Source organism: Nannospalax galili, unplaced genomic scaffold (genome assembly GCF_000622305.1).
Source record: "Nannospalax galili isolate Female #2095 unplaced genomic scaffold, S.galili_v1.0 scaffold490, whole genome shotgun sequence".
In the NCBI taxonomy this organism is placed as follows: Eukaryota; Metazoa; Chordata; class Mammalia; order Rodentia; family Spalacidae; genus Nannospalax; species Nannospalax galili.
This window is the reverse complement of record NW_008329666.1, coordinates 1,061,571-1,074,494: the sequence shown is the minus strand read 5'-3', so window position 1 is coordinate 1,074,494 and position 12,924 is coordinate 1,061,571. Positions and strand designations below refer to the sequence as shown.

Below are 12,924 nucleotides of genomic sequence, written 5' to 3'. Positions count from 1 at the left end.
CAGGAGTCATGCTGCATGCCTTTAACCCTAGCACTCAGGAGGCAGAGGCAGGCAAAGCTCTATGAGTTCAAGGCCAACCTGGTCTCCGTAGCAAGTTCCAGGCCAGCCAGCGTTACATAGTGAGACTGTCTCAGAAAGAGTTTAAATGTTCTGATTTATATACAATGTACAGTTCATGTACCTGGATTTAAAAATTATCTAAGATCTGCAACTGCAACATCTAAAGATTTTTTAAACCCCAGATTTAAATAAACAAAATGGATCTAGTGAAAGTTTCAAAATTGAGACAGAGCCACAGATTACAAGACTCTGAAGTACATCATATTTAATGTTCTCAGGCCAGGAGTCATGCTGCATGCCTTTAACCCTAGCACTCAGGAGGCAGAGGCAGGCAAAGCTCTATGAGTTCAAGGCCAACCTGGTCTCCGTAGCAAGTTCCAGGCCAGCCAGAGTTACACAGAGAGACTGTCTCAGAAAGAGTTTAAATGTTCTGATTTATATACAACGTACAGTTCATGTACCTGGATTTAAAAATTATCTAAGATCTGCAACTGCAACATCTAAAGATTTTTTAAACCCCAGATTTAAATAAACAAAATGGATCTAGTGAAAGTTTCAAAATTGAGACAGAGCCACAGATTACAAGACTCTGAAGTACATCATTGTTCATACAGATTTCAGTCCCCGACTTTCTGCATGATAAGTGCTATAGGAGTGGCACAGGAGCGAAGTCAGCTGCTGTGACTAGCTAGTTAACTTGGTGACCAGTACTAACCCATGCAGTTGTGGCCTCCATTGACCTGCATGTACTCAGGAGGGCAGATGCATGTGTAATTTCCCAGGGTGTTGTAGCAGGTCCCAGGCCCACATACGCCAGGGTGTGCAAAACATTCATCAATGTCTAGAACAGACAAGAGTATCCATAATTAATAAAGGTTTTTCTATGAGTTTATGTAGCGGAGCCTACGAAACAAAGCACAAGCATTTCCCTAATTCCATATTTGCAAATTTTAGAAATAAAGAAAATGCCCCCAAAGTATGTATTTACATTTATATGGCACAAGAATATCTTTCTTCAAAAGAAGCATCCCAATATTAGAAAACTATAAATTCTGAATAGACTAAAGTGGCAAAAAAAAAAAAAAAATACCCCCAAAAACCCTCGCCTGATACCTATGTGTATTTCATTGAATTTCACATTCTCCAAAAGGAATTTCTTTCAAGTCTGTTTTTCTCCTATGTCATTCAAATTAAATTTTAATGGCCACTTTTAACTGAGTGCAGGTTATGAGATCTGACTCCAAATTAGAACCCCTTCATAGCTTCTCAATGCAGGAAAGCTTCTGGTTCTTTTCCATATTAAATCACATTTCTTTCAGATGCACATAGCCAACAAACTAAAAAAAATAAAAGCTCTAATCTAACAGGAATAATAGTGTTTCATTTTTAATGTTTAGTTTTAGAAGCAATTTGTTTACCCCACAAATAAAGACTGAGGTGATACTGTCAGTGAGAGCTTGCACCAGTAAAAACGACTTAAGGGTGAATCTTATCTCCAGAAGCCCCCAATCTAGTGGCCAAAGAGTCCCCTAAAAATGGAATTATAACTGCCATATGACCAGAAAAGATCCTTATAGTCTTTCAAATTCTTCATTTCATGCCCAGCATTCAGAAATTATTGACCAATATTAACTTACAGTCACATTTAAGTTTAGCTATCTTCCTACTCAGATAAAACTCTTGCCTATATTTGCACGTACAATTAAGTTCCTATTATAATTCCATTTTCCATTTATATTTAACCAATCATCTTACTCAGAAAAATTTTAATTGTGGCAAATGAATTTAAGTTGAATTTATCACTATACAAATAACATTAATATGAAAAGGAAAAAGCTAGCAACAGTCTCATTAGACCCTCTTGGGGAATTTGGGGCTGAGAGGAAATTCTGTGGGAGAGCAGCAGAAGCTCTTCTTACCTTCACAGATGCGTGTTTCCTCACTGAGGTAGTAACCCTGAGGGCACTCACACTGGAAACTCCCAAACGTGTTGATGCAGTTTCCACCCTGGCAGAGCCCTGGTAACTCCTGACATTCATCAATATCTGCAAGACATGACAATTCACTTAAGACAAACACCATCCCCAAAGGCAAGAGTCACATGTGACATCTTGTATAGACCCCAGACAAATGTGCACCCAAGGGAATGCCCTTAGGTGCTGGGCTTATTTTGTTGTGGGGCTGCTGTTTCCTGAGAAGACCGACAAAAGCAAGCTGGGGATGATTTGTTGAGGGACAATGGTTAAAGAGTTTCTCTGGCTGGGCGTGGTGGTGCACGCCTTTAATCCCAGCACTTGGGAGGCAGAGACAGGCAGATCCTCTATGAGTTTGAGGCCAGCTTGGTCTACAGCGTGAGTTTCAGGCAGCTGGAGCTACAAGGAGACCCTGTCTCAAAAAAGACCCACCCAAAAAAGAGTTTCTCTGTACGATTGTATATCAGATACCTGCAATGATGGATCGTTACTTCTTGGTTCCTTAACATCCGTGTGACTGACTGCCCACTGCAATTTCACTGAATAATCTTGCTGGCATGGCTCCACACCCACTTGGGTTTCTGCCTCCCTTAAAATCAGCTCTTTATTGATTACACATGACAATTAGCAATGAGTTACCTTCCAAGATGATTGTGATGGGGTTTGGTCTAAAGCCTTCACCTCCAGGACACAGGGTATAATATTCAGCTGCAAAACAATGGAAAACAAGAGGCCTGATACCTGTGTCCCATGGTTGAGACAATGAACTAGCATTCTACAACTGCCAAGGTCAAATCACATCTCCTAGGGGGCATCCATATTTTTCTGTGTCCTTTCAAATGCATTATCTATCTATCTATCTATCTATCTATCTATCTATCTATCTATCTATCTATCTATCAATCAATCATCTATCATCATTCATTCATTCATTTATTTTGGTCTTTCTGAGACAGGGTCTCCCTATAGCCCCAGTTGTCCTGGAACTCACCAGGCTGGCCTTGAACTCAGAGATCCGCCTGCCTCTGCCTCCCAAGTGCTGGGATTAAAGGCATGCACCACCACGCCTGGCCCTCAAATGCATTTATAACAATGTAACAATGTATATAGCTTTTTACTCCCAAACATCATTACTTCATCAATGATTTGCAGTGGAATAACAAAAGTCATTTGTTTTTAAAGAAAAACTTTTGCAGATAATTCATATCAAACATTTTTGGCAAGTAAATAAAAACTCCAAGATGCTACAGTACAAAGGTTTGTGTTCCTGTGCATGTCAGCACACATGTTTTAATTTAAGATATCCTACAGATGACTTCAGGACTATGACCACTATGAACCTGAACTAACAACCTCAGAGAAGAACCAGGAATAACTTTTACCCACGATACCATGGAGAATTGATACTATGACCATTCATATTGGATTGTGGTTAAATGGTCTTTTAAAGAAACATCATGACAAACAATAGGGAGAAAGAAATTAAAATAAAATACTGATGTCTGATTTCAGCATAATCACTGACCACAGTCTAAAGCCATGCTCCCCTGCACTCCCTCGCCTGCCCCAGAGTACAAGGACAACTTGCTTCCAGAGCCCAGAGTGTTGCCTTCCTCCTCTTTCTGCAACCATACTTACTGCTATTGACAGGGGGGCAAGTCTCGCAGGGGTTTCCCCAAGCCTTTCCCAGGGAGCAGCAGCAGGAGGAGCGACTGACGCCCACACCGATCTCTGTGTTGCAGGAGAGACCCCCGTCTCCTCGAGGACCAGACTTCAAGTAGCAGTTGCCCACACGATTGTCTGCAGAGCAACAAGAGAGCTGAAAACGTCCTTGCTCTGGGCGGGACTCCTCAGCGAAGACACTCAAAGAATGGAGTTCAAGATTCTATACACTGATATGAAAGATTTGTCCTAATTCTTAACATAAAACAATCACATGATTTTAAACCTTTCAAGATTGAGTCACACAGAAGAAATAAGACTTCAGTGATTAGAAATCCATATAGATCACATTTCCACACACTCATGGAATAAAGAAGATAGTTTTCTATTTGGGGCATTCTACACATTTCAAATAGGAATCTAATAAAATTTGGGCATAATCAATTCTGGACCACGAGTTTGTGAAGAAATGGAAACATACGAAGGATCACTTAACTTTTAGCTATGTAATGTGTCAGTAACCCCTCCCTCCACCTGCATTTCCCCATGGCTTTATTCAATCAGCACAGCAAAATTTGCAGATTTTCAAAAGTTTTTCAAAATTTAGATATCTGCAGTTAAAGGATCATGTGTCTATTTACAGTATCCATCTGGATCCACGGCTTCCAAAGTTATTCGTTTTTTTTTTTGCTGAGAGCTCTCAAATTTAGTACTCTCTTTCTCCTTCTCTTTTCCCTCTCCCCTGAACTCTTTCTGCTAATTTATTTTCTTGACTCTCTACTAATTATTTCAAAGGCAACATGCCTAACAAATTTGATGCCTTTCTTCCACATATAAAATCTGTTCAACTTCTCTTCCAATTGTACACATTTTCATAAAGGAGTGTTGCCATTTTTCCAGTTGTCCAACAATGCTGCCATTTTAAAATCTTTGTTATTCCTTATCCACACCAGTATTAATGAGGCTTGACAACTTCCCCTTCAAAATGCACCTGGCAACTGACTAATCACACAGTGCCTCCACCACATGGCCTAAATTTCAGTTCTCAGCATCCAGCCTTGGCCCAAGTCTAGTCTGTTTTCCTCTCGATAGCCAGAACAATCCTTCAGAAGAACCACCTTAGGCCAGGTCAGTCTAAAAGCGTCTCATCTCAACCAGAGGAAATGCCAAAGTCTTATGAGTCCACAAAGTGGCTTTCACCTCTGTCTGGACAATAGCATCATCTGGCTGCTTCTCACTGTGGTAATTCACTAATTTTCTTTTTGTTACTAAATCCTGGCTGTAGAGTTGAGTTAACTCGAGGTTCCTCTCCTGTTCAATCAGAATTCATTCATGCTTTTTTTGTCCTTTCCTGTCCCTTCTCTCTTTTATCTTTACTCATCGTTCCTATTTCTCTTTCTCTACTCAGCCATCCAAATGTCACGTTAGTCATTTTTACATATGCTCTAATAAAATACATAGGTTTGTTTTATGTTTCTTTTGAGACTGTAACTCTGCAGCCTAGGCTGGTCACGAACATACAATGTTCCTGCCTCAGCCTCCTGAAAGTTAGGATCACATTACAAGGGTGGGACACCAAATCTGGCTCCAATTGCTTTCTTCTTCTTCTCCTTCTCCTTCTCCTTCTCCTTCTTCTTCTCCTTCTCCTTCTCCTTCTCCTTCCCCTTCCCCTTCCCCTTCCCCTTCCCCTCCTTCTCCTTCTCCTTCTTCTTCTTCTTCTTCTTCTTCTTCTTCTTCTTCTTCTTCTTCTTCTTCTTCTTCTTCTTCTTCTTCTTCTTCTTCTTCTTCTTCTTTTTTAAATATATATTCAGCTTCCAAAATTGTTTTTTAAGTATGCATCACCACAAGGAATACTGCAATAAACATCTTACACATACTGTGTATGAGTCAGTGTGTTAGTATTGTTGGGAAAAAAAAAACCAGGACAGAAACTTCTGGTTCAAAAATCAACATTTACCATTTGCATTCAGTGGATCCTTTTTAGTGCTTTAAATAAGTTTACACAGAGTTTACAGAAGATAAAATCTACAGGAAAAAGGTTATTGGTACTTTCAGTAAGAATTTAATTATAGATAATTCAAATATCTATTGCTTATTTTTTAGTTTTATTCCCCAAATTGTCTTCTGAATGCATTATAAATGTGGAATCATCTAGATAGTTTCTGAAAAGGATTATTCTTTTTAAATGAATTGTAACAACTATATATTATAGCTCATTGTTAAGAGAGTATAAATAGTCAACTCTATAATTCTATTTATTTCACTTAGCTTTTACTTACCAACACAACCTACACCAGTGGGGTTCAGTTGAAAATCAGGTGGACAGTTACATTCATAACGACCAGGTGTGTTCACACATAGGCCATTGACACAGTTAATGGGATCTGCACATTCATCAATATCTATAAGCATTTAAAATATACATGTTACCATCTTTACTTCCTATATAATCTATCATTCCAAGAATTCAGTAGATTTTATGCAAGTTAGTATATATCATTATAAAGGACTTCACACATTGAATAAAGACTTAATATACCCTACAAACAGGATCTATAGATGATTATATATTTATATATATATATAATTTTTTGTGATAGGGTCTTACTACTCATCCCTGACTGGCCTAGAACTCACAGAAAATGATAATATTTTTAACAATGCCATTTAATAGTCAAACAATAATTAAATGTTCTAAGTTTGAGGAAGAAAAAATGATAAGACTATCTGCTTTAAGGAAAATTATATATATATATATATACATACATACATACATACATACATACATATGCGCGTGCATACACACATATACATATCCACAAATGTGCACATACACAGATGCAGGGATGCTTTACTAGTTTGTTTATATAAACATGGATAAATTCTATTATGAACAATAAATGCATCAGAATGTAATTTTCTTTCTTAGAAAAATGTACAGCCCCGTGTACTCAGGCAGAATTTGAGGAACTTTAGTATTTAGTACAGAATATTTATATCAATCAATCAGAAGAGAGTTGGGCTGTTGGTTGGTCATACCTGTGCAGTTTCCTCCTGTTCTGTCCAGTTCATAACCATCATCGCATATACAGTGAAACATCCCAGGCAAATTATTACATGTTCCAAAGACACAAATATTTTGAAAGGAGCATTCATCAATATCTAAAGATGTAAAAAATAAAATCATCTCTTGTTTACAAAGACATTAAAAAATTTTAATACGTAATGATGAAAATTCTTAGACGTGTATAAGCAAAATATTTTTCTTTTTATTTGTCTAGATAAGTAGTATAAATGGCAAGTAACACATATTTATTAATGAGATGAACTATGAAGGAAACACTGTCTTGGTTAAGTGAGTATCTAACACTTTTTTTCTCTTGTGTCATGTTGGGTATCTAACCTAAGGACTCATGCTTGCTACGCAAGTTCTTTACCACTGAGCTACACCCCCCAGACCTGAGTATCTAATACTGTAACTGCTTTTGATTACAATATATTTAAATAAAGAAGTATTGGCTTAAAGAATATAGAAAGAACACAAAAACAAAATGTGAACATGTCAAATGAAAATGTAAAAATTAAAAAAAGATCCTACCAAATTGGTGTAAACAGTGCATGTTGTAGAATTGTTAAATTGAAATATAAAATTATATAAAATTAAATATTAAAGGGCAGTAAAAAATCTTTAACACTTAAGTTTTTACTTCTGTATTTTTACATTCTGATCTATTGACCACAGAACTGTTTATAAACACATAGAGAATACTGTTATTTATATCATGTAGTATGACGGTTCGCTTTACATAAATTACTATGAATTTTACTAATATATCTTTACTAAAATAATGAATTCAGCTTATGAAACATTTTCATGAAACTGTAACTCAAGATCAATAAACCTAAGTTATTATTCCTAACACATGAAAATAGGGGCACAAATGTCTATAAACAGCTGCAGAATTAAATTTATTTCTAATCATAAAAAGAGGATATGGGGGGCTGCAGAGATAGCTCAGAAGAGCACTAACTGCTCTTGCAGATGACCTGGGTTTGATTCCCAGCACCCACATGCTGGCTAACAACTGTCTGTAACTCCTGTTCCAGGGAATCCAATACCCTCTTTCTAACTTTGGTGGGTATTAGATGACATGGGTGTACTTACACATACACACAGGTAATACATTCCTACACATAAAATAAAAATAAATATTTTTTAAAAGAGGATTATCTGTCTTAATATATAAATTGACCAGTATTCTGAGAATGAAACCCACAAATGTCATTTTAGACTAGACAGATGTTTCCTCTTTAAATATAGACCTACTGAAAAACACATCTATAATATAAATAGAGGTGCAAAATAGAGAGCTGAAGGCTATGTTACCAAAATCACAGTGCCAAGCAAGGGAAACTTCTTTTTGAGTTGTTGGTCAAGGTAGTCCAAGAGACTCCCCTAAAAATTTAGGTTATAAGCTGGGCATGGTGGCACACGCCCTTAATCCCAGCCCTTGGGAGGCAGAGGCAGGCAGATCTCTGTGAGTTCTACATAGTGAAATAAATAAATAAATAAATAAATAAATAAATAAATAAATAAATAAAATTTAGGTTATAGCCACAGGCTTGATTGCCTCCCAGAACTTGAAGGTAAGATCTTATTGCTGAAAACAAGCCAGTTGAGACACAGGACTTGGAGCAATGAAGCTGGAACTGACCTGGAAGCCTCCTCCCTGAAGACTAGCACTCAGTTCTAGAGGATACTATGGAAGCTGCTGAAGGAGAAAACCAATCAATGATCCTATCTAGTTGTAAAAACCTATGAACCACAACAATGACCGGCCCAGAAAATAAATGATCTCTATTTGTGCAATAGTGGTACTTTTGTCTTAGTGGTAATCAGTAGTTATGTAATTGGACTTAAGGCCCATTCAGTGGGAGAGAATCCATGCATGGTAATGTTTGCTCATGTGAACTTGTTGCAGTGGTGGCCTCTAGCACCAGTCCCATGTCAGCTCAATTAAACAAGGGCCCAAAGGGAGGTGAGAAATAGGTGATGGGCCAACACTAGATTGAGAACTATTTGAGACTGATTGCTGCTGGGTGAGGGAGAGTATGACTTACACACGACCACTGGATGGGCTGACTAGATGCCAGTGGACGCATTCACACTGAAGGGCATTTGGGTAAAAACCCTGAATAAATAGGACTCAGCATGTATAGCAGAGTGCATAAGGTTTGGTGGGAAGATGGGGGAGGCATGGCTAGGGGAGGGGTTCTGGATTTGAATGGGAAATGTTGAATGAAATTTTAAAAATTTAATAAAAAAAAGTTTAAAAGAGCCAAAAATACATGGTTGGAGAGGTCACAGCCCTTAGAAAAGAACCCACTACTGCCACTTCTCATAAACCAATATAATTTCTTACTATATTCTAAATATGTATCCTTTCATACACAGACAAGTATAGCTCTCATCATTTATCAAAGAAGCTTCTTTTTGCAATGAACAGAGACTATTACAAAGTTCCACAACTGGTCAAAATACCAGAATAAGTGAGGTTCCTAGTCCTAAGTTATAGATCTATAATGCAGCCTCTACACTAAGGCTCAGGGAACACTGTGGAAGAGGGGATGGAAAGACTGTAAGAGCCAGAGGGACAAGACACCTACTGCTGGTTAATGCATTCCAAACATGATAGAAAAACTGCACCAATGAAATTTCCACAGCATGGCAGTCTAACAAGATCTGCAGTGACAAAAGCAGTGTGGATGGGGAAAATTTCACTGGATCCCTCTCAAGAAGAAGAGCTATAGGCAGTCAATGGATGTTGAGGGAGGAGGAAGCAGATTTCTACAGGGACCAGCTCCCTGAGAGGCTACCTAATCCCAAGTGAGAAGCCCCAAACACAGGTGTACAGGGGCACCACCAAATGAACTCACTGCACTATATACAAGTATGTATGCATATTTGTAAATTTATGTATGTATCTATTGTAATAAAGAAGGTAAAAAGAAATTGTGAGGGAGTGGGGGACATGGGAAGAGTTGGAGGGGTGCTGGAAGAGATAGAAATAACGCATATAAAAGTCATTATGAAATTCTCAAAAAATAAATTATTATAAATATAAGTGATTTTTTTAAAAACTATGTCTATTTATTGTGTTTGTGTGTGGGTGGGTGTGCGCATGCCATGGCATGTATGTGGAGGTCTGAGGGCAACTTGTGGAAGTAGGTTCTCTCCTTCCACCATGTAGGTCCCAGGCTTTGACCTCATGTCACCATTTTTGCTGATCCATTTTGTGGGCTCCATAGACAAGGCATTTTAAACTGCTGTCTTGAAACAGTTATTGCTTAACTGGTCTTCTGGTCACTCATAATAGTTAAAATAATTTGTTTCCACTATCTTATATTTAAGGTATTGTTCAAATTGTGATTAAATGCTCAACTAATCTTCAAAGGTGTCCTTTTCTTTGTTGGAGACAATATAGTTATTCTCTAAAGAGAACGAGTGGAGACTGATTCAGCTAGATGATAGTTAAATGAAACTATAAATGAAAATGGTATTGCATCATCTCTCTGAGCACACATTTTAACCCTTAAGTGATCTTTATGAAATATCTCATTTACAGTAATTTGATTCCAAAGATAAAGTAATTCAAAAACTACTGTTTGTCATTATAAAATTGGCATTCACAAATTCAAACGGTACAGAAAGTACTGCTAACAAATCAGAAAATGTCATTTCCCCCGAGGCCTACTCTACCATCTTGTCTGGGCGCACGTCCACACTGCTCAAAATTCGTGAAGCATCATGAGTTTTCAGGCACTTTCTTATGTGCCATTTCTGATGGTGGCACAGAGCTAGGTTTTGATTTGGGCCGCCTCACATTGTACAGCTTGTGTTTGGTAGATATTGATGATGTGTGTGTTTGTGCACTGGTATTTGACATTTCTGTTCATGTGATAAAGTACTATGGTGAGGGAGAGACTGAAATCTATTTTCATTTTTATCATCTTTGTCCAGTAGTTAGTCTGAGCAGGGAGAAGAGGAGGAGGAGGAAAGGAGGGGGGAGGAGGAAGAGAGGGAAGAGGAGGAGGGGGAAAGGAGGGGGAGGAAGAGAGGGAAGAGGAGGAGGGGGAAGTGGGGGAGGAGGAATAGTCATCTTTTTCTTTTCCTAGGATTTCTATGAATTGCAAATCTTGTTGAGGCTCTATGGCCTCAAAAGAACTGAATTCTTTTCAGTCTCTTTCCATCCTTCATTCATGCTATATTCCCCATAACATGTTGATGACTCAACAGCATGTAATGTGAATCGAATCCCTTAATTTGAAAGGAAGTCTAAATTCTGTTTTTTTTGGACAGATGGCATATTAGACACAAAGCTCCATTTTTAGGACAGAAAGATGAAGTTGTGACTTAAGACATGTGACTCTTAAGCAGAGGTGAAGTACTTGATGAACTGCAAAGTCTTCCAGGCTCTGACATACACATGACAGACTCCGACATGAAGGGACAGGCCAAAATGAGCTACTTAGACTTTGTTGAACATAATAAACACAGATGACTAAAGTAGGTAGTAGATTAGCAGTTAAAAACTGAGCAGGCATAGCACATGTCACTCACTCAGTGATAAAAAGGAAAGAAAGGAATAAAAGAAAAAAGGAGTGGTTTCCCAGAAAAGAACGAGCCAAATGTCCAGCTACTGGATCTTATCCAGAAAAACAGTGCCTCAGCATTATTCATTCTGCAAAATAATCCATGCTTAAACAAATGACTTTCTATGTGCAGCATGTGCTGTGTAGTCTGCTTCCAGGAGGAGCCTGGACAATGCTTCCTGTGGCTTCATCTGTTGTAGTTGATCCAACTTGAAAACAAGCCGGAATCCTGGCGACCCACCTTGGCAGGACCGGCTGTCTGAGGCTGGAGTGAACCCCATCTCACACTCGCAGCGGTATGCGCCAGGGATGTTGAGGCACTGGCCGTTCTCACAGAGGTTTATGTTTTCTGCGCACTCATCAACATCTGTAGAAGAAGTGACAGGCACCTCCATTAAGTTCCAAAGATCATGAGACATGTTTTTCCTTGCTCTAAAATGAAAGATTTCAGTGACTTGAATCAGTGTTCATTAATATGAAGCAACAATCAATACACCTGAGCAAGGGAGTGATGTCTGATAGCAGAGCTCTGGAACCTGCACCCCAACATTCAGCTGTAACGTGACTGTAGAGGGGTCTCTCAGTTCTATTCAATCACAGTTTGATGAATCAATACTACAACTATATCAGAAGATATGACTGAGAACACTAGAAAATCTGAAAATGATGTTTATGCATTTGAAAACAGCAATACAATAAACCACTTACTGTTTTCCTAGCTGGAGCACTTTAGTGAAAATTAGAGACACTGTGGGAAGGGAGAAAACTTCTTTTGTATCACTATAATCATATCAAAACTATGCAGACAGATATTTCTCACGGACCTTCAAGATGATTTAATTCTATGAAGCAGAAAAGGGTTAAAGGGCAAAAATCAACATTAACTGTACCAGGCTGTATGCCAGTTGCGTGCCACGTGCTTTTCACTGAGTTCACTAGGCCTCGGGAAGACCTCCAGGATTCTAGCAGCCAAAGGAGCTGCCTGGGTCACAGTGTACCTAGTAGGTACCTTTTAAAGTGAAAACTGTCTAATGGGTATGGCCCATAAGATGACCTAATCTTAAATATATGTATAATGAAATGATGTTTTATCCTTAAGGAATGTAGAAGGAGTAAAAGTGAAATAGCTACTGATAATGACTGAGCTCTTAAGAAGTGGTTTCCTAAGTCTTTTTCACAGTAAGCAGCTGCGATTGTATAGACTGTATACCCTATCTTCAAGAACTGAATAGTTTTCCCATATCACCCACTTAGTAATTAAAAATGGTATTATGATTAATATGCCTACTTTAAAAAGAGAAACCTGAGGTCAGACATGCCAGTTGTTTACTTAGGTTTACACTAGCAGTAAGAACACACATAACATGTGAATCCAGGTGGTCTTACCCAGACAAAGCCTTCATTTTCTGACCATTACTTTTAGATTAGTAAGAGATAACAGTAGCCATTATCAGTACATGATAGTGATAAATATCGTTACTTTAAAAACTGCCATCAATATTCTGGAAGATTCGTTAGGCCTCTGTGCTTAATGAATGAGCATGATGCATGTTCATACCTAGGTCAAATGTAAATG

General features: G+C 38.3%; 1 protein-coding gene across 1 annotated transcript in view; it reads right to left on the bottom strand.

Moving 5' to 3' along the window:
* The window catches only part of Fbn2 (fibrillin 2), a 282,405-nt gene that overhangs the window by 56,271 nt on the left and 213,210 nt on the right, over positions 1–12,924 (bottom strand). The window contains exons 34-40 of the mRNA XM_008841082.2: positions 11,590–11,715; positions 6,735–6,857; positions 5,975–6,097; positions 3,672–3,833; positions 2,673–2,741; positions 1,980–2,105; positions 776–901 (exon numbers count right to left, since the gene is read on the bottom strand). Of these exons, the coding sequence (XP_008839304.1) occupies positions 776–901; positions 1,980–2,105; positions 2,673–2,741; positions 3,672–3,833; positions 5,975–6,097; positions 6,735–6,857; positions 11,590–11,715 (855 nt within the window). The remainder of the gene's footprint in view (positions 1–775; positions 902–1,979; positions 2,106–2,672; positions 2,742–3,671; positions 3,834–5,974; positions 6,098–6,734; positions 6,858–11,589; positions 11,716–12,924) is intronic.